We start from the raw sequence: 25,096 nt of genomic DNA, 5'->3' as shown, positions 1-25,096 counted from the left end.
TTCTACTCATTAGAAGTAAGTCACTGGGTTCCATACTCAAAGGAAGGAATTATACAGATGTGAACACCTGGTGGTGGGATCATTGAGAATATTGCCCAATGTTAGCTACAATACCCATAAAAATCCTCCTTTGCTGGCTCTACCCTCTCCCCATATCTGGTCACCCCATTTGCCACTTCTTGTCTGCTCTTACGTTCCTTTCTCTGAACCCCTCCCCCTTTCAGGTTTTCCCATGATGTATTATATATTCCCCACTCTCATTCACACTGCTCATGCTTTTTCCTCCATGTGCATAATATCTTTTATTATTTGAACCACTTTTCCATTCATCTAAATCCATGCAAATGTAAAAACGATAGTCCAGACATGACCTCCTTTGTGAAGCATTCCTTGGAGGCCTGAGAAGACTGTGCTCCTTCTTTTGCATCCTATAATCTCTTATTTACAATAGACTGGAAATGTCTTGACTTTCCTGCCGGACTGTGAGCTTCTTAAATACATAAGACTGTGAGGTATCTGTCCCCCTCCTCTAGACATCTTACTTTTCACGTAGTAGGTACCTGCAAAAGTTTATTAACTGCAGCTGATTGACCTACAGTGTGCATAGTACTTTTCTTAAAATTTCAACTATTATCAGTTATAGACAGAGATTTCTTAAAAAACACAAAGAAAACATAGACCATAATAAGCTCTGAGGCTTGGAACCAGCCTCCATTCCAAAAGTGTTTTTTTTTTTTTTTTTTTCAGACTCTGCTGTCTCTGCATCAGGGGTCAGACTGTACCACTGAATTACTAGGCATATTCCGGCCTGATTCCCACCCTGTTCTGCTTATTCTTGCTCTGTGCCCCTTGTTTCATTTGTCTCTCCCATCTTCTGGCAGGAGAGAGAGACCTTTTCATTGAACTCTCATTCCCAACATTTATCCAGACAGACCTACAGTCCTCTTGGCTAGTCTGTTTTTTCTCCAGGGACCTGAATCTTATAATTCAGGCAGGTCAAAGAGCTGGTTGTTCTAAGGGGAGCTTAATCTTTGGTAGGGACATAGGTCATTATTAAATAAAAAGTAACCCAAACCAAGAGCCTTTAAAATTTTGCTTGCATCCATTTTGCATGTTCCATGTTCATCATTCATGAACCTTTAATGATTTGCTTGTCCAGAATTTGTGAGGAAATAGAGTTATACAACTATATTTCACATTGGATTAATACCTGGCAATTTCCAAAGGTGTTTTCACCCCTCATGTTTCATGCAGTCTGTGCACCAGGAATAGGAAATAGATGATATTAATTGGATTTTATAGATAAGGGATTGTAGGTGGAGTCACATGCTCTGGCCAAGGCAGCATCACATACTTTGCAAGGGGTAGAGTGAGATCTTGAGTTGCATTCCCAAGTTCAGTGTTCTTTGGTCTTGATCTATTCTAACACCTAAAGGGAAGAATGGCAATCCCACCTCCCCAATACACACCCACAGTCATATGAACATAGTTTAATTTCATCAAAACAGTAGCTTCCCAATCAGTACATGTTAAATTTTTTTAATTAAACTGAGCTCTGGGCTAATTATTTGATTTTTAAATTCTCTTACAATAGATTTCAAGTTGCCTTGTGTCTTAGGTCTTATCCAAAGCCTTCCTCCTTCCTTCCTTCCTTTAATTAATTTGTTTATTTGCCTACCTAGCTAGAATTTTATGAATCCTGTAACATTTACCATCTACCTAAGAAAATTCTATCTCTGTGGCATTATTCACAATCTAGTAAGAGAAATGGATAAGCAACCAGACAGCAATGATAATGGGAAAAAGGTCTTGTGATAGGTCTCAGAAATGAGTAATAAATCCCTATTACATTGGACATGATGTTCTTGTAGACTTGAACATAACATAAAACCTTTATCATCATCATTATCTCAATTTATCACACTTTTTCCTCAGTCTCTCAACCCATAACCTACTAAATATTATTTCTTATTTTTGTATCCCTGATGCTTTGCAAGTAACATGAGAAGATGACTGTGTCTAGCTGGTTTACCACAGTATCTGGGGCATGAGAATAGTGCTCCACAAATATCTGTTGGCTGTCAGCATTGAGAGCCCAGTTCTGACTATCACTTGACAAATATTAAAAATAACTATAGTCACTCTCTCACCTAGATATGTCTGGATGGGATGGTTCCGTCAACTTTGTCTTGGGGACGGGTGTTAAGTTGAGCACTGTCACTCATATCTCCTGCCCAGGGAGTTTGCCCGTTGGAAGGTGAGGAACACAGCCATCGAGAGGAGAGACCTGGTCCGTCATCCAGTGCCCCTCATGCCAGAGTTTCAAAGGAGCATCCGTCTGCTTGGCAGGAGACCCACCACTCAGCAGTTCATCGATACCATCATCAAAAAGTACGGCACCCACCTCCTCATCTCTGCTACCTTGGGAGGTAGGTCAGCACTGCTGGGCCTAAGTCTTGTCATGACTTTGGGTCTGGGATGAGAAGAGGGTGGGATAAAAACCTTCTTTTGCATCTCTGCCATTGTACATCATTCCACAGCACAGATTGCCAAACACTAAGCCAAATATCAGAGCAGGCAATTTTGTTCTATGGGTCAGTCTAACTCCAGAGTTTACTGATTTTTGTGGAAATATGGTTTCACCTTGGAATTAGTGCAGTTCGTTGAGAATCCTTAATCTGATGAACATATTAGTTCATTTAGAATATAGTCTAATCTAGGGAGATAATTAAATTTCAGATGTTGTTTAGCAAATTGCCTTTGTTTATTTAAGTCTACTTTAGGGACTGATAGCTAGCTCAAGGTTATTATTTTGCAAATGGAGTATCATCATCTGTTTCTTATTTGAGCTTGGGGTAGGTTATTGGGGAATCAGACTAGTTGTTTCACGCTGTTCAGCCTTGTTCATCCCTTCCCATTAAATGCAATACATCTTAAAGGGAGTAAGGATAAGAAAAGAGGATAAAGGGAGGAAAGAAATGCAAAAAAATTGGGAAATGGAAGAGCCGGGTGCATTTAGATGTTAATTGCCTGCAGTGACCATTTTATATCATGAGCTATAATGACTGGGTCCACTGAATTTTGCAAAAGCCCCTCTGGTAGTAGAGCTCTGAGTGACCAGCTCAGAGAGCTGCTCAGTTGGATTTATGTATGTCCATGCCAGCTGGGACATGTATAATGGATGGTGTATAATTATAATGGTCAATATCATGAAGAGGAGGGTAAGCACCATGTGTTGGAATGATTAGTGCAGACTTCATGGGGACGGTAGCTCGGCAGAAGTGGCCTGGCAGGAGGAAGGTAGCCAGGGTTCCAGGTTGCTCACACTGCACACATTCTGAAGAAGGCCAAATTAGTCATTTGATAATGTGGGAATATGGGTGAAGTGATTGGTTGGATAAATTCATTTATTCTTATAATATTACTGTAAGAGTATTTGCCCATAACAGTCTTTGTCCATTGTCTTTTGTCCTCAAAAACTGCAAATTACATGATAGGATCTCATTTTATAGCTCAGAAAGCTTAAACTCAGAAAAGGTATAGCTAGTAAGTGACAAAACTATTTTTAACTTTGGGTTTTCTGTCCATGTCTGCATTTTTGGACCATACATCAGTCGCTTCTTACTAACTCACACACCCACCCACTGGAGCAAACAACCAACCCATTCTCAGTTCTCACTTGTTGCTAGTCAGATATAAAGTTAAATAGGACTTTGAATGCAAATCATTAGCATAAATTCTATTCTATTGTAAAGTGAAGTGAAACCACTTCTGTGTTGAGTGTGACATTAACCCTTACCCTTTCCTTTGAACTTCTTCCACTTCCCATTTCAATTGGAAAAAAAAAAAAAAATCATTGTGGCCAAATCAGTTCTTCTATTTGAAACTGTATTTTGTCTGAGTCCTGGGAAATCCCAAATAGCAAAGACCTTTCTTTTGCAGTGAAATATATTTTTAATTTCTCCAAGGCAAGGTGGTGAATTATTCACAGAGCCTTGTTCCTGTCCTGTTTTTACAGCACAACATTTTAAAATATGCAAAGCTTTGGGTTGTGTTCCAGTGTTGGACAGCAAACCCTAAATGTTCCCTCAATCCTCACTGTTGAGGAGTGGAGAGGATGAGGGGGAAAGATTTACTGTTGACAGGCACAGGTAATCACCAGTATACTAACGAGAACCAGCCATAAGATTTACTGTTGATTAAACACAATGCACCAGCACTGTACAAGGTATTTCTTACCTCATCATTTCATTCATTCATTCATAGAAAAATATTTCTTAGGAGCATCTTTGTGCAATGGGAGAGAAGGGAGGTGTTAAGTTGTATTAAGTGAAGGACACACACACTGGGGTTTGATAGGTGTAGTTCTAATCCAAACTCCTGACACTCACCAATTTCATGTCACCTTGGCAAGTTACTCAATCCTCTAAGCCTTAGTTTCCTCTTTTAGAAATAGAAATAATAATAGTTCTTCTCTCATGCATATTGCAAAGATCAAATAAAATGATGCATAAGACAGCTTAATACATTTGTCATCTATCTAATTATTTTGCTGCTATTGTCATTCTTCTTCTTACTATTATTATTATTATTATTATTACTATTCATGCTCTCATTTAGTGGGGCTGAGGAACTGAAGGGCTTGAGATAAAAGCCCATAACTTCCACTTAATAGATGGAGGCATTGAGAAATTTACTCTTTTGTCGGGATATTAGTTTTCCTGTCTAAATATAGGGAGGTGAAAATTTTATTCACTATAATTTTTCCTAAGGAGAACACCATGTTCATTTAGAAGACATACTTTGATAAGCAGTTTGAGGTGTCAGGTGAACTCCTAAGGGCATACTCAAACAACAAAAGATGATCCTTAAAATGTCACATGTAGTACAATTAGATGCATTTGTTTGGCTCCTAAGCGAGAATAAGGTGGAAAGGATTGAGGTCTATGGCAAAAGAGGAATTGGAACCAGTAGTAGGGCTGACATCCAAGACATATTCATGAAATCTCACATTTTTGTTGAAATTGGTTAAACTTAAAATTCTTAATATGAGAATTTTCTTTGAAGGATATTGAAGGAAAAATTTTGGGACCTGGAATGGCACAGGGAGTAGAGAGACAACTATATTTCCCTAGGTCCTCTGAAGATCTTACTTTGGATCAAAGGAAACACCTTGGAGGCTGTGATTCTAAGTGATGTTAAACTTTCATGTGTGTATGGGAATGCATGCATGTGTGCACAGATGCCTACTAGTGCTTGGAATGAAGTTAACCTATATGTGGACATACACACATAAGCAGTGCACACATGCCTATACACAGGACCCACAGATAGGGATGCAGCCTGCACATACGTATATGTGAGCTTGCACTTCATGCTGATATTCACAAGGTGCATGAATGTCTTCCTATGCATGAGGACTCATGTTGCTGTATTTGTGTAAATATTTAAATATTTGTATATGTATTCATAATTCCCACCTTGCACTATGGGACATCTCCCTTTGGCTAAGAGGAAGTCCAGGAATAAAGTCCCAGGGGCTTAAAAGGAAAGGATGAGGGATGTTTCAGAGGTTTAAAGTCCAGTCATCCCCACCCCCATTAGGAGGCAGTATCCTCTGTTGACTCCAAAGTTTAACCTGTCAGCTCGCACCTCATCTGCGAGTCTGAATCTCACTTTGGTCCTCTCTGAGGAAACTGCTGCAGAGAGTGAGGCAAAGTCCCCTGGAGGACAGAGCGACTGAGAGAAGGTCTACGTGGGGTGAAGAGGCAATTTGCAGGAATGCCCAAATGGGAAAGCAACTCTAAACAGAACATTCTCTTAATAAACAAGAAATTAAGTCTTAATAGTACAGCAAGAAGCCCATTAACCCCTTTTGATCTAAAGTTTGCTTCTGCCAGTTCTCAATCCATAGGGAGCTGGGCTTATTTCACCTTCTCTTTCTCAGGGCCCTTGTGGAGTTTGAGCTGACACTTGGAATATCCATTTCCTCTGCCTCTTGATCCTAATTTCTAGCATTTTCACTTATTTACTCATCTGCCTCTCCACTTATCTGTTCATCTATCCATTCAATCATCTATCTATCCTTCTGTCCATCCATCCATCCTCCATCCATGAAATGACAACTGAACATCTGCTCTTCATCTGACCTTGGAGAAGCATCAGGAACATTACAAAGAAGAATCAGATAGATGCTTGCTTTCCCAGGCCATCTACATCCCTAGAATCCAAAATCTAGTATATATAGTCATTTTTTATTTCAGACTTATTCAGGTCACTGTTAAATGCAAAGGATGGACTAGCATGTCCTCCTGCATAACTAGTGAAGGTTTCGTGGGAAAGTACACCGAGTGTTTTAATCTGAATTCAACTCAAATCTAGGCATGTGGGACTCAGAGATTAATTTTAATGATGAAACTTCCTATGGGGGAAATTCAGTCTTAGTTAAGGCAGCTATGTCAATCGATAGACACTGTAGAGTTGGGTAACTTCCACATTTATTCTTTCACCCACAAATCTCTTGGTCATTTGCCAAGCACATGACACATGCTTGTATTATGCTAAGCAAAAACACCGAAATGATGAAAGACCCTATGTAGCCTCTGATTTTACATAATTTCTCCTCTAGTGAAGCAAACAGCTATATAATCTATCAGTAGGAAATGTGATAGGTAATGCGTTGGAGAAATAAACGGGACTGGGAAGACATGAAATTCTTAATCTAGTTTAAGAGTAGGAAATCAGGGGAGGCTTCCTAGAGGAGGTGTTGTCTTAGGTGAGACCAGAGGGACAAGTAGAAGTCAGGAGAAAAACAGAAAAACAGAGTCCCAACGATGAGAGAAAATAGGAGATATTTGTGTGGGATAGAGAATATCTACAGTGAGGTCAAGAGTGTGGCTGGTGAGACTTGATCTCACCAGGGCCTCGTGTCCCACATTATCATAGGGTTGCAGGCACCATTTTCCTGCCTACATTCTACCCTCTCTACCATGGCTCTTCATCCAGTATATGACCCCTGATGTCTGTGTCTCCAGAGACCACCATTGACCAATACAAGTATAACATGAGCCACAAGGATGAGTTAGATATGCCACTTCAAATTTTCTCATAAGCATTAAGAAAAATGGGAGAATCAGTGTAACTATATTCTATTTAACATAATATGGCCAAAATATTATTTCGATATGTGATCAATAAAATAAGCAACTCATGAGCTATTTTACATTTTTTAACATTTCCCAGATAGAGGAAACCTGCCATATAGTCTATACCTACAGCGCATCTCGATTTGGACAAGCGACATTTCAAATGCCCAGAAGACACACACGTGGCCAGTGGCTTCCCTGTAGGAAGGCGTCTGTGTCACCACTCTGTGACTCTACAGTGGGGACAGCGTCCCTTCCATATGTCACTCTGGTGTCTGCCAAGTACTCAGCATAGATAAAATGCTCAGTGGGTGCTGAGCTGAATGGATGAGTGGGAGAATGACAGGGGAAAGGTGATGAAATGCCTTTGAGTTGAGGGTGTGTTTGGGGCAAGCTCACTAGCAAGGGTCTGGGGAGCGTGCAGAGGATGCCAGCTCAAGGGCAGAGAGGGGAGAGTAAGAGAAAGTGACACTTGAATTGAGACCACTTGAATTGAGAACGCTGGGTAGGATTTCAGCAGTCAGGCATCTGGAGGAGGGAGAGCTAGAATGGCATTCCAAGCAGAAGGAAAAGGAGTCTGAGGAAAGCCTGGAAGGACAATTGACAAAAATGAGAGATGGAGGCCGAAGAAGTGGTTTGTTGAAACATGGAGGGGAAAGGGCTAAACAGCAAACTGGAGGCTGGAGGAGAAGATGGAGGGGCAATGGTCTGTGTCCCAGAACAGTCCTGGAGGGATCTGAGGCAGAGGAACTGACCTGAGGGTGAGGACTGGGCCCACTTCCTAAGGTAACCCCTGTCCCTTGGAAAGAAAATTGGTTCTTCCCTTCAACTCAGTAAGTCCTCAGCACTCTAAAGAAATTTCACTTGTCTTAGATATCAGACTTTTGTCCTCAGAAGGCATAATAGTGTTTGTTCTCTGAATACCCTCTTACAGTGGATTGATTAGGTGGAAGAATAAAACTCACACAACTGACGCTATTTTACATGATCGGATAATGGTAGTTACTGTGTGCCAGGCAAGGTTCAGGTACTTCATGTAATTAACTCATTTAATCCTATGCCCGCCTGATGAGGTAAGTATAGTTAGTATCCCCAGTTTTACACGTGAAGAAACTGAGACATGGAGAAGGTTAGTACTTTGCCCATACAGCAGGTTCAAGGGCAGGCCATCTAGTCACAGAGACGACCTCTCACCGCTGCTCCTAACCATCTGTGGTTGCCACAGTAAACCAGACACTGACACAAGGACGTTACATGTTTTGATTATTTTTCTTAATAACTCTATGGAATTGGTGCTATTCCTTCCCCAATTTGTTAATAAATAAGCTACAGATCAGAGAAGTCAAGAAACAACCCCATGTTCACAATTGCTGGATGAAACCAGGTGTATAATAATGAGACCTGTTTAGTAGACATATCTGGAGCTTCCTTTCTGCAGGTCTGGAAAAACATCTTGTTATCCAAAATAAAAGGTACCAAAGCTAGTTAGTCTCATTGTTAGTAATCCATGCATGTATCTCTACGGGAAATCTTACGAAGTAAAAATCAATCTCTCTCTCCCTCTCTCTCCTCTCTCCCTTTCCCTCCTCCCCTCCCTCTAAATTTCTTGTCATCCTTTTTCTTCCCCAAATGTCACTTCACCACTGTATTCTCAGGACCTCAGTGCCTGCTACGTAGTGGTTTTTAAGAAGTGTTTTTTAAATGCATGAAAAGAAATGGTGAATTCACTACCTACTCACTACCTACTGTATGCCAAGCACTGGGCTCTGTAGGAAGGATAAAGCAGTGACTAATATAGACAGTGCAGAACTCACAGTATAGTTTCCTTTATATTTAGGCACATAGCTTTTCCTGTCTGTCTCTATCTGTTGCCTAATTATCTGTCTGTCGCCTCTTATCTGTCTGTGTATCTATGTACCTATTCTCTGTACTTACATACATGCAAACATATGTATATCTCTCCTTCTGTCTGTCTAGGAGGGTTAGCAGAAGGGGAAAGAGAGGCAGGGAGGGAGGGAGGGAGGAGAGTGATGAGAGGAGAACAAGGAGAATCTAGAAGATGATAAGGAAACAAAGGAAGAAGAAAGAGGAATGTGACTGGAATACCATTTTGCAGAAGAGCCTGGGCTCAAGGAGAGAAGGTGAGTGGCATTAGAGTTGATGCTGGTGAAACTGAGCACTGTTTAGTAGGAGCTGGACTTGAAGTCTAAGGGTGTTTCCATGACCCTTGTCCAAAATGCACTCGGCACTGTCAGCCACCTCTGGGCTGTTTCTCCTTCACTGAACTCTATTTTCAGTGGCAGGAGGGAGTTTGGACAGTAGGTCTGAGGCTGTTTGCAGCATCCAGGCCCTGGAGACCTTCTTCCACCACAAAGCTCGATAAGCTACCTGAGCTTCCTTCCTCTTCCATGCAGGGGAGGAAGCCTTGACCATGTACATGGACAAAAGCCACCTGGACAGGAAGTCAGGGAACGCCACTCAAAGCGTCGAAGCTCTGCACCAGCTCGCGTCATCTTACTTTGTCGACCGCGATGGCACCATGAGGAGACTCCACGAGATCCAGATATCAACTGGGGCAATCAAGGTAGGCTTGGGGTGGTGGTGGCTGCCAGGCCCTCAGATAACAGCACTGCCGCTCAGTGTTCTGAGAGTCGAGGGGTAGTTACAAGCCTGGGGCTCACATGGGTCACAGCACCCTCTCCCCACCTCCCTGGGCAAAGCTGTCAAGTGTCTGAAATATCATGATTACTGTCATTCAAGCCACCCGAGGTGTTGATTTGCTGGTACAGTCCTGGCTATGGTCATGGCCCTATTGTCAACATCCTCATGTTCCCTCTTAGTTTACCTGCGTGAATGGTTTTCAGGCTTCCCAAAAATTTACAGAGCCCAATTACTGATGCTTAGCTCAGTCCTTTTTTAATGTCTGTTTTTGAATCCTCCCCTTTCCCATTTTACAGATGGGAAAACTGAGGTCCAAAGGTTAAAGACTTTGCTCAGGGTACACAGCTAGAGAGTCACTTAACAAACCAGCGGGCAGCAAATATTTTATGTGAAGGGCCAGTCTTATGTTAGGCTTGTCAGGTCATAAGGTTTCTGATGCCACAAGTCAGCTTTGCTACTAGAGCACACAATCAGCCACAGACAATATGAAGACAGCGGCCTGGCTGTGTTATTCACAATAACAAGTCTGTATTCTCCTCTTCCCACCGAGGTCCAAGAGGCCCATCCCTGAAGACAGAAATTCTACACCATAGCCAGAGTCATTTGGGGTGTGGGGCACTTGAGATGTTCCTCTTCAGGAGTTAAGTTTACAAGTTTATTTCATTTTACTTAATGTCTATATCAAAGCCACATTGGAAAGAGTGGCTGTAGATTTTTCACTTCAGTGCCTTAGAACACAGATACTTAGGGGGGGAAAAAACAACAATCCAGAATCCACTTTATATGCTGCAATATATTCAGGGATTACCTTTATAAAGAGAATGAGGGGAGCATTTTTGATATAAAGGATTAGTTCTTCTGAGGGTTTCAAGTCAAATATTTTTGCATCTCAAATTTTCTGAAATCAGATTATACCTGCATTTTACTTCTTAAGCTTCAGTCCAATTTCTTCTGAATAAAATGCAGACCTAGTCTCTTATTAAGACTTTCAGATGTCTTCAGGGCAGAAGGATGGGGTAGAAGCAGTGCTGGGGGAGACTTGGGCAGATAAGTCAGAAATGAACCAAGTCAAGAGAAAAATATGTAAGGGAGGAGGGAGATAAGAAGGTGAGAAATGCATCAGATCCACAAACAAAGACCCAGCTTATCCGAGAAGAATCACCTACATTATTGGGATTATGTTGTTAGGGAACCAGACCCAGAGAGATGGGCCTTTATGAAGCCATCACAGTCGGAGTGAAGCAAAGACCTGGTTTCATTATCACCCACTGGTCCTCTTCCCCCCTGCCATGGGATGTGAAATTGAGATATTGAAGCTCTTTCAGAAGATAATCCTCTTTTGTGCTCCTGGAAGGGCAGCCAACCTCCTTATGAGGAATTTCTCAGAGAAATTGCACAGATGACACTCAAGAACCCATCTTACAGTGATGCTGTCGTCTACACTCAATCTGGGACTGGGATTTTTCTTGCTATTTTTTGACACTACCTCCAGGCACAGCTGACTAGACTGGTCTCTCTGTCAGCTTTGTTTAAGACTGGCAGCTGGGCCAGGTGGGGGAGTTTTACCCAGGGCTTTCCTTTTCCAATTTGTCTTTAGCAAAGTGAATTAGTAATTTTGACCCTCATTTATTAATATGTTATTGTTTTAGACAAAAAAATAATAATTTTAAAAACAAAGCATCATATTCAGCCACTTATATACCATGTCTAAAGTCCTAAACGCACTTCAAAAACATAATATTTTATGTTGTAAAGTGGGCAATGGTGTTATTAGCATTTTGGAGGTGAGGAAGTTGAGACCTTGAATGGGAAAGTTACTGATCTGAGACATCAGAGCAAGAAAAATTCAGAGCTGGCAATTGGAGATTCCTGTGATCACTTCCCAAATCATCATTCCCTCCAGTACTTGCTGCTGTATCTTTAAAGTCGGGTGCAAACCTCAAGACAATCCTATGAAAATGTGTGAATACTGGCAAATTATGTCTAAGGGAATGAAGCAACCTCTTTGCATTCCGAACCATTCTTATTTCAAGGCTATGTATTGGATGTGCCTATTATCCACCACCTCAAATATTCTCAGAGAATGATTTAGAAAGACATTGCCCCAGGACTGGGGAGTTTCATTCTGTGATGGCACTGATGGTGCCCATTGTTAGAATGTCTCTTGGAAAATGGAGATAATTTTATTGTTCTTACCTAATAGTAACACATATATATTCATAACAATTTTATGGAGACTTCTGGTACTAAGGTGTATGGTGTCAAACATCTTCCATGTATCTGGCACGTGCACCCATCATGTCTCATCTCACAGCCTTTCTGGAAAGGAAAGGTTCAGGGTGTTGTAGAAGTTTAGAGAAGCTAAGTGACTTCCTCAGCTCACACAGCAAATCAAAAGTTCAACCCGGATTTAAGCACTGATTCTTCTAATTCCAAAGCCAAGGTTTCAAAATACACTACAGTGTTTCAACCTGTAAGTTCATATAATCCTAACACCACCTTGTGAAGTGAGGCCAGGGATGTGCACACACACACATGTTTGCACACACACACATATACACATACACATGAGTGCTCAGTTGTCTCACTATCCCAACATCTGCTTGGTGACAACCAAGCGTGGTCCTTGGCACAGACTAGTGCTCAGGAAGCAGCCATTGGCTCAGGCTAGAAGACTTTCTCTGCTGGCTTTGCTGGCTGGGGGCCAAATCTGCAGGTTCTGTGCCCAGCAAGCGCACCTGTCTCACACCTGTCACCATTGATGTCCACTCTAGGTCACAGAGACACGCACTGGGCCTCTGGGCTGTAATAGCTATGACAATCTGGACTCTGTGAGTTCCGTCCTTCTGCAAAGCACGGAGAGCAAACTGCACCTTCAAGGTAAGATGCCCGGGGAAGAAGGTAGACCAGGGGGAAGAGGGGAGGGGACTCAAAATTACCAGGAGGCATGATGTGGGGGGAAAACAAAGAAGATAAAAGGCAGAGAAACCCATGAAGACTACAAATATGGAAATTAAGACAGTTATGATACGATGTCTTTTTTTAAAATTTTAACATACCCAGGACATTAAACTCATGGTTATTAATTAGTTTTCAGATATGAAGTATGGAAATGTGGGCTTTATCTGATTTTTTTGATGAAAATGTCTAAATAGTGTTATTTATAGATGCTCCAGATCTAATATATATTAAAGTTTCATATCATATCATCTGAATTCCCCACATTATTGTGTTTGATTTTCAATGTATTTGGCAGGTGTTATTTGAATTCAGAGAACTATAGGACATTTTATAGAATTTTGGTTCTATGTAATCTTCTTTTTCCATATTTGTTAATCATTTGTGCTCTTCAATACACACACACACACACACGGGTGTGTGTGTGTGCATGTGAGTGTGCTTTTAGCAGAGTTTACAAAGAACACACAGTGTTGGCTGGGGTGTGGAGAGACAGAGACTCTTTGACACTGGCTGCGAGAATGCAACAATTACATGAATTAATTTGCTGATATATATAAATATTTGTATTTGCTTAATGTCTGCTGTATATCAGATCTATATTATGTGCTCCATAATACTTTTGATCATAAAGAAAAATATGCCCTTTAAAACAATAATTTCACCCTTATTAATTCATCATCAAAAAGAAAAGAGATTGTGGGGGAAATGACAAGAATTTTAGAACAGATAGTGCTGTCTAAAAAGCATAATTTATAGCGGAAAAAAATAAAAACCTCAATTTTGCACATGAGGAGACTAAGTGAATTATATAGCATCCATACCACATAATATTAGGCAGGCACTAAGATGTTTTTTAAAAGAATTTCTAACACTATGTGGGCATATTTAATATAATTTTAATCAAGAAATGGATGGTTTCTGGTTGGATATAGAGCATGATCTTAACAATGTAAAAGGATACGGAAAAATGATATTGCAAGGAAATAGACCGATATGTTAAAAGATGTTACCTCTGGATACTTAGGTTATAGATGATTTATTTTAGGCTTCCAATTCCTTTTCTAACATTTCTAAAATGATCATGTATTTAACTTTATAGACAGAAAAAATGATGTTTTAACTTTGAGTAGACTAAAAATGTAACCTTCCAGAAAGGTATATGATAAAGGTGATTCTGAATGTCAGTGGGTGAAAAGTTGCATTGGATTGGCAGGTAGAGCTAAGCAGAACCTAATATGACTTGTATATTCTGGTTTCTTGGCAACTCTTTGATTTATGGTCCTGTAAGAGAAGATGGCTGGAAAATGGTTCAGGAAGGGCTCAGTAGTGTCACTTGGGAGCAATGAATGCAAACCCCTCTGGGAAATTCAGGCTAAGAAAGTGGTTTAGTGCTAAAACAAAACACAACTCAACCTCAAATACATGAAGAATAACCTTATCTCCTCCTTATACAGGTGGGTTTGGTAAATGTAGATAAAAAGTCAATAAGAAAGACAGGTCTGTCTTGGGTGTGTCAGGATTTTTAACTGAACAGTTTTTGTGATACTTACAGTTATATTGAGATGTGAGAGTAGGGTTGGACCAGGAGGTCTGGCCCCAGTCTGAATTTTATCACACTCCAATGCAAGTCAGAGGTGGACTTACAATTGGGGTAAAATTAGAAGGTATTAATAGAATTGTACTAGGAAGCTATTTAAGTTTTAAAGATATTTAGGATCTGATTTACCATGAAGCTAATAAAACTTAAGGTTCAGAGTTCCCTAACCTTCTATGTCCTCAATTTTTCTCATTCTAAATATTCACTTTCATGTTTAATTTTTAATTCCTTTTCTCAGAAAGCAAAGCAACTATAGAATAAGACTCAGTCCTCCAAAATTCAGATCTGCTATAGATTATATTGCTAGAAGTATGTTATTTACAAAAAAAGGTGGTGATAGCTCTGTTCTGCTGTAGATTTGTGTCTTATGATAAATAGCTGAAGAATGACTTGGAGCAAAATCTGTCAGCAGACAGCTAATAAGCTATGTTGCAGAAAACATAGTCAATTTCATTAAATTAATAAAATGAGTCCAACCTGACCCATGAAGGGGGAAGATTACAATGATCTCAGCTTTTATTCTTTTTTTAAAAGATAGATTTATTTATTTATTTATTTGTTTGTTTGTTTATTTATACAAGCACTGGGTACAGTCAGAAGTATGGGAGGTTGAGAGAATTCACCAGAGCCAGAGCAGGGAACAGAACAGGCAGACTGACAAAATACACTGGTAAGGGGAGCAGCGGGTGCGGCAGGAGAGGTCTGCTGCACCATGTAGGACTCTTGCTGGTGGCCAGGGATCGAAATGGCACTGCAGAGGCTGCAGGCAGCTTTGCAGCCCAGCACTCAACCACTGCACCATAGGGGAGGCCTGGATCTCAGCTTTTAACTCAATATAAAACAGATCTCTCTATGCACATTCATGCCTAAGCTTAGAATGATCAACTGAATAGTGTAGTGATTCTATATGTTCAGACTTGTAAGTAGGTGACATTTAGTGAGAGTGTTACAGAAATTGTTTAATGATCATTTTGTTGAGTGATTGAAGCCAATGGTCTTCAAGTCCTCAATTCTGATTCTAGAACTTATGAAGACCACAAATCATCAAATCTTTATTTAAACTGACCATGTATCAAATCCAATGCTTGAACATATGAGCACAAATCAGTTCAAATCAAAAGAAATCTTTTTGAGAATCCATGTTGACATTGAGCTAGGCCCAAAGATACAATGGTGTAGAAGACAGACATAGTTTCTGCCCCCAAGAAATTTTACATTCAAAGATGATGGACTTAAAATAGTAAATGTGATGAATCTGAGTAGAGAAAAATCACTGGGATTCTGTGGTGCCAGATAGCATAGGAACTTAACTTACTATGGTATCAGGGAAAATTTCTGGCTAAAAATAATATGGTATCAGGGAAAATTTCTGGCTAAAAATAATCTAGAACAAGACCTGAAGGATGAAGAGGAGGGGATGGGGCTTGGATATGGAGGCAGACAGTAGAGTCTTTATAAAGAGGTATTTGAGGAAATAGAAAGTCTCGAGAGATTAAAGCAAAGACATCAATGATGAGAAAGACAAACAATGTTTCAAACCCTGAAAGACCTCTGCAGTGCATTAATGAGTTGAACATTAATTTGAGAGTAATGGAAACCATGTAGAGGTTTTTTAAAGGAAGTAGCAAGAAAAGATTGATGTTCTAAAATATCACTCTGGCTGTTGTGTGGTACATTAATTAGAGATTAGAGTTTGGTGACCAGTTGAGGTGATTACAGTCTTCAAGATGAGATGTTAGAAATTTAGACAATGGAGACAAGAGTTGAATGGAAAGATACAGACCAATTTTAAAGTAACTTAGGAGGCTTTATGACCAAGTTTTAATGGAATGACCATGAAGATTAGATAATTGGATAAATGGAGGATTGGGGATGAGATAGAAAGGATGGCATGTAAATACATATGTCTAGGTAATATGTCATATAATAAAAATAATAAAAGTAATTTGTACTATTACGGAGTATAATAGTACTCAGAAAATTCATTCCATCTGTCTAGGTAGAGGAATCATGAAAAATTATATCAGAGGAAAAATCATATTCTCTTGCTAGAAGGTAAAAGAAAAAAAAAAAAAAAACTTCTTAACTATAAGCCAGAAAAATATCTCATGACTTTTCAGTAATCTGATATGTATTTGGTAGGACACCAAAAAAGCACTAACTTTAAAAAATGATGGCTAAAGTGGTCTAAATTAAAGTTAATAGTTTCTGTTTATCAAAAGCTGTTATTCATGGAACAAAAATACAAGCTACAGAATGGAAGTTTTTGGGATATAATGTATCTGAAAAATAATCCTCCTGCAAAAATAAAGAATTAAAACCTGGGGGGGGCGGAGCAACATGGCGGCGAGGAGACGCTGCGAGTAAGATCTCCCATTAAAAAAAGTTAATAGGGAGGAAAAGCGGCAGGTCCCAGTGAGAACTGGGACACGGAAGATAAACGGGCGACTCCAGCAAACTGCCCGAAGAAGAAAGTGGCCATAAAGAGGACTAGAAGGGAGGGAAGCGCAGAACCCTGCTCCCCTCCACCGCCCACAGAGGCAGCACTCTCCGACCGGCAGAGAGGAAGGAAACAACAAACCAAAACGGCCAACAAGAAAAACGGACACAGCAAGCGGGACTGTGAGTGGAAAGGAACTATTGCAGCCACCACACCCCGTGAACGGGAGCTGAGGCGAACCCTGCAGGATCCGCCGCGGAGGTGAGCTCCAGGCGCCATTAAAGAGAGCCCCGCCCCCCAGGAGGAGACCAGCACCAGCACACAGCCCCAGCCGCCCAGCTGCTTGAAACTGACAGATGACTCCTGGAAGAACCAGAGGGAACAGAGAAGCCCACCCAAGATGCCGGCCAGTCCCAACAACACAGTGTCCCAACGCATACGGCAAATTAGAAAACAGACAGTAGGGAGGAGAAGAACCACACGCAACCTAGCAACTCTCCAGAGAAAAAGCACACCACAAAAAGAAAGCCAGCCCCCAGATTGCAAAGACAATAACTTGGAAGAATTTCTGAGCCTTCCAGAAAGAGAATTTAAAATTGCCGTGATTAAAAAACTGACAGAAGTCATAAAGGAAACAATGATAAGGGAAAATAATCAACGATCAGAAGAATGCAATTGAGTCCCTAGAGAGGGAAAACAATGGTCAGAAGAAAGAAATTGAGTCCCTAAAGAGGGAAGTAAAAGAAATGCAGGAGATCAAAGAATTAATGGAAGAACTAAAGAATTCTGGGAAAGCAATGAAAGCAGAATAGATGAAATGGAAGAACGAATAAGTAATCTTGAAGACACAGAAATAAAAGAACCAAAACAGAAAAGGAAAGAGAAGTACGAAGGAAAAAGAACAAAGAAAGACTTCGGGAACTATCTGACTCCATGAGGAAAGGAAATATAAGAGTTATAGGATATACAGAAGGAGAGGAGAGAGATGTAGGAACAGAGAAAATATTCAAAGAGATAATTGAAGAGAACTTCCCAATGTGAAGAAGGAGCTGAAAATTGATATACAAGAAGCAAGAAGAACACCAAACTTCCACGACGAAAGGAAAAATACAGCAAGACACATAATAGTAAAGCTCCAAGAATCCAGGACAAGGAAAAAATAATGAAGCTGGCAAGAGGGAAGAAACAGATAACATTCAAAGGAAACCAATCAGGCTGACATCAGACTTCTCCGAAGAAACACTACGGGCAAGGAGAGAGTGGAGGGACATAGTCAACAGAATCCAAGAAAACAGATGCCACCAAGAATACTCTATCCCGCAAAGCTCTCCTTCCTCTTTGAAGAAAGAATATGGACCTTCCCAGACAAACAGAATCTCCGGAATTTCATTGCAACTAACCCCCACTCCAAAAATACTACAAGGAGTCCTAAAGCCAGAACCTCAGAGGGACGAATAACAATCAAAGAAGGCCAAAAAAAAAAAAAAGTTATTAAAAGAATAAATAAATAAAATCAAAGGAAAGACAAACACAATGGCAAATACAGATGTTAACATATCAATATTAACTCTAAATGTAAATGGACTAAACTCTTCAATAAAAAGACACAGAGTGGCAGCCTGGATTAAGAAACAAAACCAACCTTTTGCTGTCTCCAGGAAACACATTTAGCTACAAAAGATAAAAATAGGCTCAAAGTTAAAGGATGGAAAACAATCCTACAAGCAAATGGACCAAAAAAGAAAGCAGGAACAGCTATACTTATATCAGATAAAACAGATTTCAAACTCAAAAAGATAAAAAGAGACCCAATGGTCACTACATTATGATCAAGGGGACAATACTTCAAGAAGAAATAACACTCATTAACATATACTCACCAAACGAAGGAGCACCAAAATATATCAGACAACTGTTGTCCTCTCTGAAAACAGACATCAGAGAAAACACATACGTAGTGGGAGACTTCAACACACCACTATCAACAATGGATAGATCAACAAGACAAAAAATAAGTAAAGAAACCAAAGGTCTAAATAAGGACCTAGAGCAATTAGGCTTAACAGACATCTATAGAACACTAAACCCAAAAAAACGGAGTACACATTTTTCTCAAGCGCACACGGATCATTCTCCAGGATCGATCACATACTGGGCACAAGACAAACATCAACAGATACACCAAGATTGAAATCATATCAACCATCTTTTCTGACCATGAAGGCATCAAACTAGAAATAAACCATAAAAAGAAGGCAAGGAACTTTCCTACCTCATGGAGATTAAAAACCACACTACTGGAAGACCATTGGACTAATGAGGAGATCAAAGAAGAAATTAAAAAATTTTTTGAATTGAACGACAAGGAGGACACTAATATCCTAAATGTATGGGATGCAGCAAAAGCAGTAATAAGAGGAAAATACATAGCAATAGAAGCTCACATCAAGAAACAAGAAAGAACGCAAAGAAACAACCTCATCTCGAAGCTCAAAGATCTAGAAAAAGAACAACAAAAAAACCCCAAAACCAGTAGAAGAAAAGAAATAATAAAAACCAAAGCAGAAATAAATGAATTGAAACTAAAAAACAATCCAAAAGATCAATGAAACCAAGAGCTGGTTTTTTGAAAAAATCAATAAAATAGACAAACCCCTAGCCAGGCTCACAAAGAAAAAAGGGAGAAAGCACAAATAAACAGGATCATCAATGAAAGAGGAGAAATCACAACGGACACAGCAGAAATCAAAAGAATAATCAGTAACTACTATGAACAGTTATATGGAAACAAGTTTAACAATCTAGAGGAGATGGACAAATTCCTACAACTCTACAATCACCCAAAGCTAGATAAAGAAGAAATAGAACACCTAAACAGACCAATTACAATTAGCGAAATTGAAATGGTAATAAAAAACCTCCCCAAAAACAAAAGCCCAGGACCTGATGGATTTACAAATGAATTCTACCAAACATTCAGAGACGAATTAGTGCCTATCCTTCACAAACTCTTCCAAAAAATTGAAAGGAAGGGACAATACCAAACACGTTTTATGAAGCCAACATTACACTAATACCAAAACCGAACAGGACAACACAAAAAAGGAAAACTACAGGCCAATCTCCCTAATGAACACTGATGCAAAAATCCTCAATAAAATTTTAGCTATCAGAATCCAACAATGTATCCATAAGATAATTCACCACGACCAAGTTGGATTCATTCCAGGGGCACAAGGATGGTTTAACATCCGAAAATCAATCAACGTTATCAACACATCAACAAAAAGAAATATAAAAACCATATGATAATATCAATAGATGCTGAGAAAGCTTTGACAAAGTGCAACACCCATTCATGATAAAAGCCCTTGAAATTCTGGGGATACAAGGAACATACCTCAACATCATAAAGGCCATCTATGACAAGCCAACAGCCAGTATCATTCTCAATGGTGAAAAGCTGAAAGCAATTCCATTAAGATCTGGAACAAGACAAGGATGTCCACTCTCACCATTGCTTTTCAATATAATACTGGAAGTCCCAGCCAGGGCAATAAGACAAGAGAAAGACATCCAAGGAATCCAAATAGGAAAAGAAGAAGTCAAACTATCACTATTTGCAGACGATATGATATTATACATAGAGAACCCCAAAAACTCCACAGAAAAGCTAATTCAACTCATCAATCAGTTCAGTAAAGTGGCAGGATACAAAATCAACACGCAAAAGTCAGTAGCCTTCCTATACACAAACAATAAATCTGAAGAAGAAGAAATCAAAAAGACCATCCCTTTTGTTATTGAAACAAAAAAAAATCAAATATTGGAATAAATCTAACAAAAGAGGTAAAGGACCTATACAAAGAAAACTATAAACACTGTTAAAAGAAATAGAAGAAGACACAAAGAAATGGAGAGACATCCCCTGCTCATGGATTGGAAGAATAAACATTATTAAAATGGCCATCCTACCAAAAGCAATATACAGATTCAATGCTATTCCAATCAAAATCTCAATGGCATTCTTCAAAGAAATAGAACAATTATTGATGAAATTCATATGGAATCACCAAAAACCCCGAATAGCCAAAGCTCTACTGAAAAAAAAAGAAGGAATGGAGGCATCAGACTCCCAGACTTCAAACTATACTACAAAGCCATAATCATCAAAACTGCATGGTATTGGAACAAGAACAGACATACAGACCAATGGAATCGAATAGAAAATCCAGAAATAAACCCACAGATTTATGGTCAACTAATCTTTGACAAAGGAGCAAAGAATATGCATTGGAGCAAAGAAAGTTTGTTCAATAAATGGTGCTGGGAAAACTGGGTCGCTACATGCAAAAAGAATGAAGCTTGACCACCACCTCACACCATACACAAAAATCAACTCAAAATGGATTAAAGAACTAGACATAAGACCTGAAACCATAAAATATATAGAAGGAAATATAGGTGAAACACTACGGATTTGCACATCAAAGACATCTTTACAGACACATCACCCAAAGCAGTGATAGTGAAGGCAAAGATAAACAGCTGGGACTACATCAAATTAAAGAGCTTTGCACAGCAAAAGAGACAATAACAAAAACAAAGAGAAACCCCACCAACTGGGAGAACATTTTTGCACCCAACACTAATGATAAAGGACTGATCACAAAAATCTGCAAAGAGCTGATGAGACTCAACAACAACAAAGAAAATAATCCAGTCAAAAATGGGCAGAAGAGCTTAAAAGAAACTTCTCTGAAGAGGAAATGCAAATGGCCAACAGGCATATGAAAAAATGTTCAACATCACTTGTCATCAGGGAAATGCAAATCAAAACTACCATGAGATACCATCTTACACCAGTGAGAATGGCACATATTAAAAAAATTAGCAACAACAAATGTTGGCGAGGGTGTGGAGAAAAAGGAACTCTTCTGCACTGTTGGTGGGAGTGCAAACTGGTCCAACCACTGTGGAGAGCTGTGTGGAGATTTCTGACCTACTAAACATAGAGCTTCTATATGATCCAGCAATTCCACTCCTAGGTATTTACCCAAAGGACACAGAAACCTCAATTCCAAAGAACACCTGCACCCCTATGTTTATAGCAGCACTGTTTACAATAGCTAAGCTTTGGAAACAAGCCAAATGCCCAAAAATAGATGACTGGATCAAGAAGATGTGGTACATATATACCATGGAATATTACTCAGCATTCAAAAAAGATAAACACATGCAATTTGCAGCAACATGGATGGCGCTGGAAGGATCATGCTCAGCGAAATAAGCCAAAAAGAAAAAGAAAAATACCGGATGGTCTCACTCATAGCAGGAATCTAGAAAACTTAAATAAGGGACCAGGAAAATGAATAACTATAAGAAAGTGAAAATCAAAATCAACAAAAACTATGAAACAAAGACACTTTTAGGGGGGCAGGGGTGGGAGGGGAGGATTGGGGTCAGAATGGGGGGCTGCAATTGTATGGGAATATAACAATACAATTTATTAAAAAAAAAAAAAGAATTAAAACCTATAAGAAAAGGTAAATAACCCAGTAAGAAAATAAAATGGGTAAAAGACATGCACAGGATCTTCAAAAGCGAGAATATCAAAGTAGCACATAAGCATTTGAAACTATGTTTAACTTTTCTAGTCCACAGAAAAGTAAATGATGAAAGACACAGCTCAACATCATAACCCAGCCATCCGTCTGTATCAAATGAAAAAGACTGACAACTTCAAGGAGTGACAGTGGGAGCAGTGGGTACTTACATGCATTGCTTGTGGGAGAATTAAATTAGAGCAACTGCATTGGAAAATCCTTTTCGCAATCTCTTCTAAAAACTCAATATGCCCTTGTTTTATGACCCAGCAATTGCCACTCACCAAAAGATATGAATGTTCATAGGAACTTTATTCTAAACAGTCCCAAATTGAAAATGCCAATCAGTGAGAAAATAGATTACTAGTCATACAGTCACCTGATGGACTACAGTACAGAAATGAGAAAGAATAACTACCCTTTCATGCAAGAGTAGGGAAGAATCTCTTGAACATACTATTGAGTCAAAGAAGCCAGATACAAAAGAATGCATGCTGTTAGATTCATTTCTTGCACAGGTCCCAAACAGTAAAACTAATCCATTGTCTGGGGAATCCAAAGTTCATCTTTTGGGAGGGGGAAAGGGGCAGTGGCTGAAAGGGAATGAGAGAAGCTTCTGGAGGGATCCATTTCTTAATCAAAACACCAGTACATAGTTGCCTTTACTTTGTGAAAGTTCAGTGTTCTTCATGTACAATTTATATGTATACAGTTCTGTATCTAAAAGTATAGCTACTAAAATTATTTGGTAATGTGTTCCATCTTGAAATATTTTTCTGCAAAGAGAAATCATGAATAAAGCAGAGACATATAAAAAAATCAGGAGGTGGTCCAGCCCAGCTGGAAGACAAGCTGCAAGGACTGAGGGTTGCAGAGGCAGAAATAAGAGACCCTCTTCAGTCAGTGCTTCCTCATGTCCCAGGGACTATGCTTGTTTATTTTTATTAACTGTTCATTTGTTTTACTTTTAACCAATATTTATTTGTATTAAAGAATTGTACTATTGCACTTTGAACCCTCAGATCATTCTTGTAAGGAAGGCGTCAGAGGCATCCTTTTCTTTACTTGAGGTAACCAGGGTTGAGAGAGGTTACTCGATATGTGATTGAGTCAGAATTAAATCTAGACAACCTGACTTCAAGTCTGTCCTTCTTAAAAAGGTGTTGCTCTCTACTACTCGCTAATTCCTCTGAATGAGGCTGAGAGGGCAATTGCTACTGCGACTTATTCTGGTAGAGGGAAGAGGATATGAATGGCATGCTAATGACACTCACATTGTGGTTTTTCATAAAATGTTGATAAAACAGGGCAAAGGTAGAAGCAATACGAAAAAGAAAGATGATAGGAGAAGGAGACTAGAAATAAGAAAGGCCTGTAGCAATGAGCAGAGGCTATTAGTAGTCGAAGCAGCAACAGCCGGGCCAGTAGTAATAATGCTAATGGCATAATGATAACTTCTTATTTTTATACTTCTCTCTCCAAGAAGGCCGTTGAGTGTTTTACTGACATTGTCATGTAATGTAATCTAGTATCCATCTGGAGAGGTATACAGAGAGCACAGCTCTGCCTCAATAGATTACTGATGTGGAAAGGGATGCACAGAGAATATTTTGCTGAAATCTAGGGATGATCCAGAAATGTATTCATTCATCCATTTGGTCATTCATTTAGCGATATTTATTGAATATCAAGGGTATGTCAGATATTGTTTTAAGAGCTGGATATATTGCAGTGAATAATCTAATTCTCAGTCATTTTAGAGTTTCAGTGCATGGTTTTAGAGGAGCAGACAGCAAATAAGTAAACAGAGAAATATATTTTCTTTACAGAGAGTGAGGGAACAGGTCATATGGGAATTTGTAGACCATGGAAAAGACTTTGTATTTTACTCTGGATGAAATTAGGAGCTAGTGCAAATTTGGACAGTGGAGTAAATGGACCTGACTTACATTTTTAATGAATCACTAGAACTGTTCAACAAAAGAGAGCCTACACTGGATAAGAGTACATGCCACGAGGCCAGTGAGGAGGCTATTTTGTTTATCAAGGTGAAAGAAAATGGTGGCATGGGCCATAATGATGGCAATGATGCTTGTGAGAAGGCATTTGATCATGAATGTACTTTTAAGCACCGCTGACATTATTTGACAATGAACTGGAAATGCTTGTGAGAAAAGTGAAAAGGGAAGGATGATCACAAAGATTTGCCTGAGCAATTGCAATGATGGGATTGCCTCACTGACATGGCAAAGGCTGTGGGAGGATCCATTTTGATGGGACTTGAGGAATTGAATTGGAACCTAATTGGGTTTGAACCTCAGTTTGAGAAGTCTATTATATACAAAATGGATACATTGAGTGGGCATTTGGAAAGTCAAAGGGAGAACCTGAGATATAAATTAACATAGAGATGGTATTTAATGTTGTGAGACTATATGAGATTATCTTGGGAGAGGGTATGGATAGAAGAAAGAAGGAGTCCAGTTATTGATCCATGGAGAATTTAATGTTGAAAGATTGGGATGATGTTATGATTATGATAGTGAGGAATAAAAGGGAAGCTAAAAGGCAGCCAGGGAGACAAGAGAGTATAGTATCCAAGAACCCAAGTAAGTACAGAGTATTTTGTCAAAACAAAGAAATTGGATAATTATGTCAAATCCTGTTGATAGAATAAATAGTCCTC

The 25,096-nt window shown here is 39.4% G+C and overlaps 2 protein-coding genes across 2 annotated transcripts in view; both read left to right on the top strand.

Moving 5' to 3' along the window:
• LOC119258057 (BMP/retinoic acid-inducible neural-specific protein 1-like) overlaps positions 1–24,548 on the top strand; it is a 25,009-nt gene extending 461 nt beyond the window's left edge. Inside the window, exons 2-5 of the mRNA XM_037526572.1 lie at positions 2,239–2,429; positions 9,560–9,729; positions 12,581–12,686; positions 24,379–24,548. Coding sequence (XP_037382469.1) covers positions 2,239–2,429; positions 9,560–9,729; positions 12,581–12,686; positions 24,379–24,548 — 637 coding nt within the window. The remainder of the gene's footprint in view (positions 1–2,238; positions 2,430–9,559; positions 9,730–12,580; positions 12,687–24,378) is intronic.
• Positions 1–25,096, top strand: part of ZMAT3 (zinc finger matrin-type 3) — a 304,442-nt gene that overhangs the window by 85,364 nt on the left and 193,982 nt on the right. The window lies entirely within an intron of this gene.

The sequence above is a fragment of the Talpa occidentalis genome, unplaced genomic scaffold, assembly GCF_014898055.3.
Source record: "Talpa occidentalis isolate TD23 unplaced genomic scaffold, MPIMG_talOcc4v2.1 talOcc4.4, whole genome shotgun sequence".
NCBI classification, from domain to species: Eukaryota; Metazoa; Chordata; class Mammalia; order Eulipotyphla; family Talpidae; genus Talpa; species Talpa occidentalis.
Note: the sequence above shows the minus strand (reverse complement) of the source record. Positions and strands in the feature narration are given on the sequence as shown.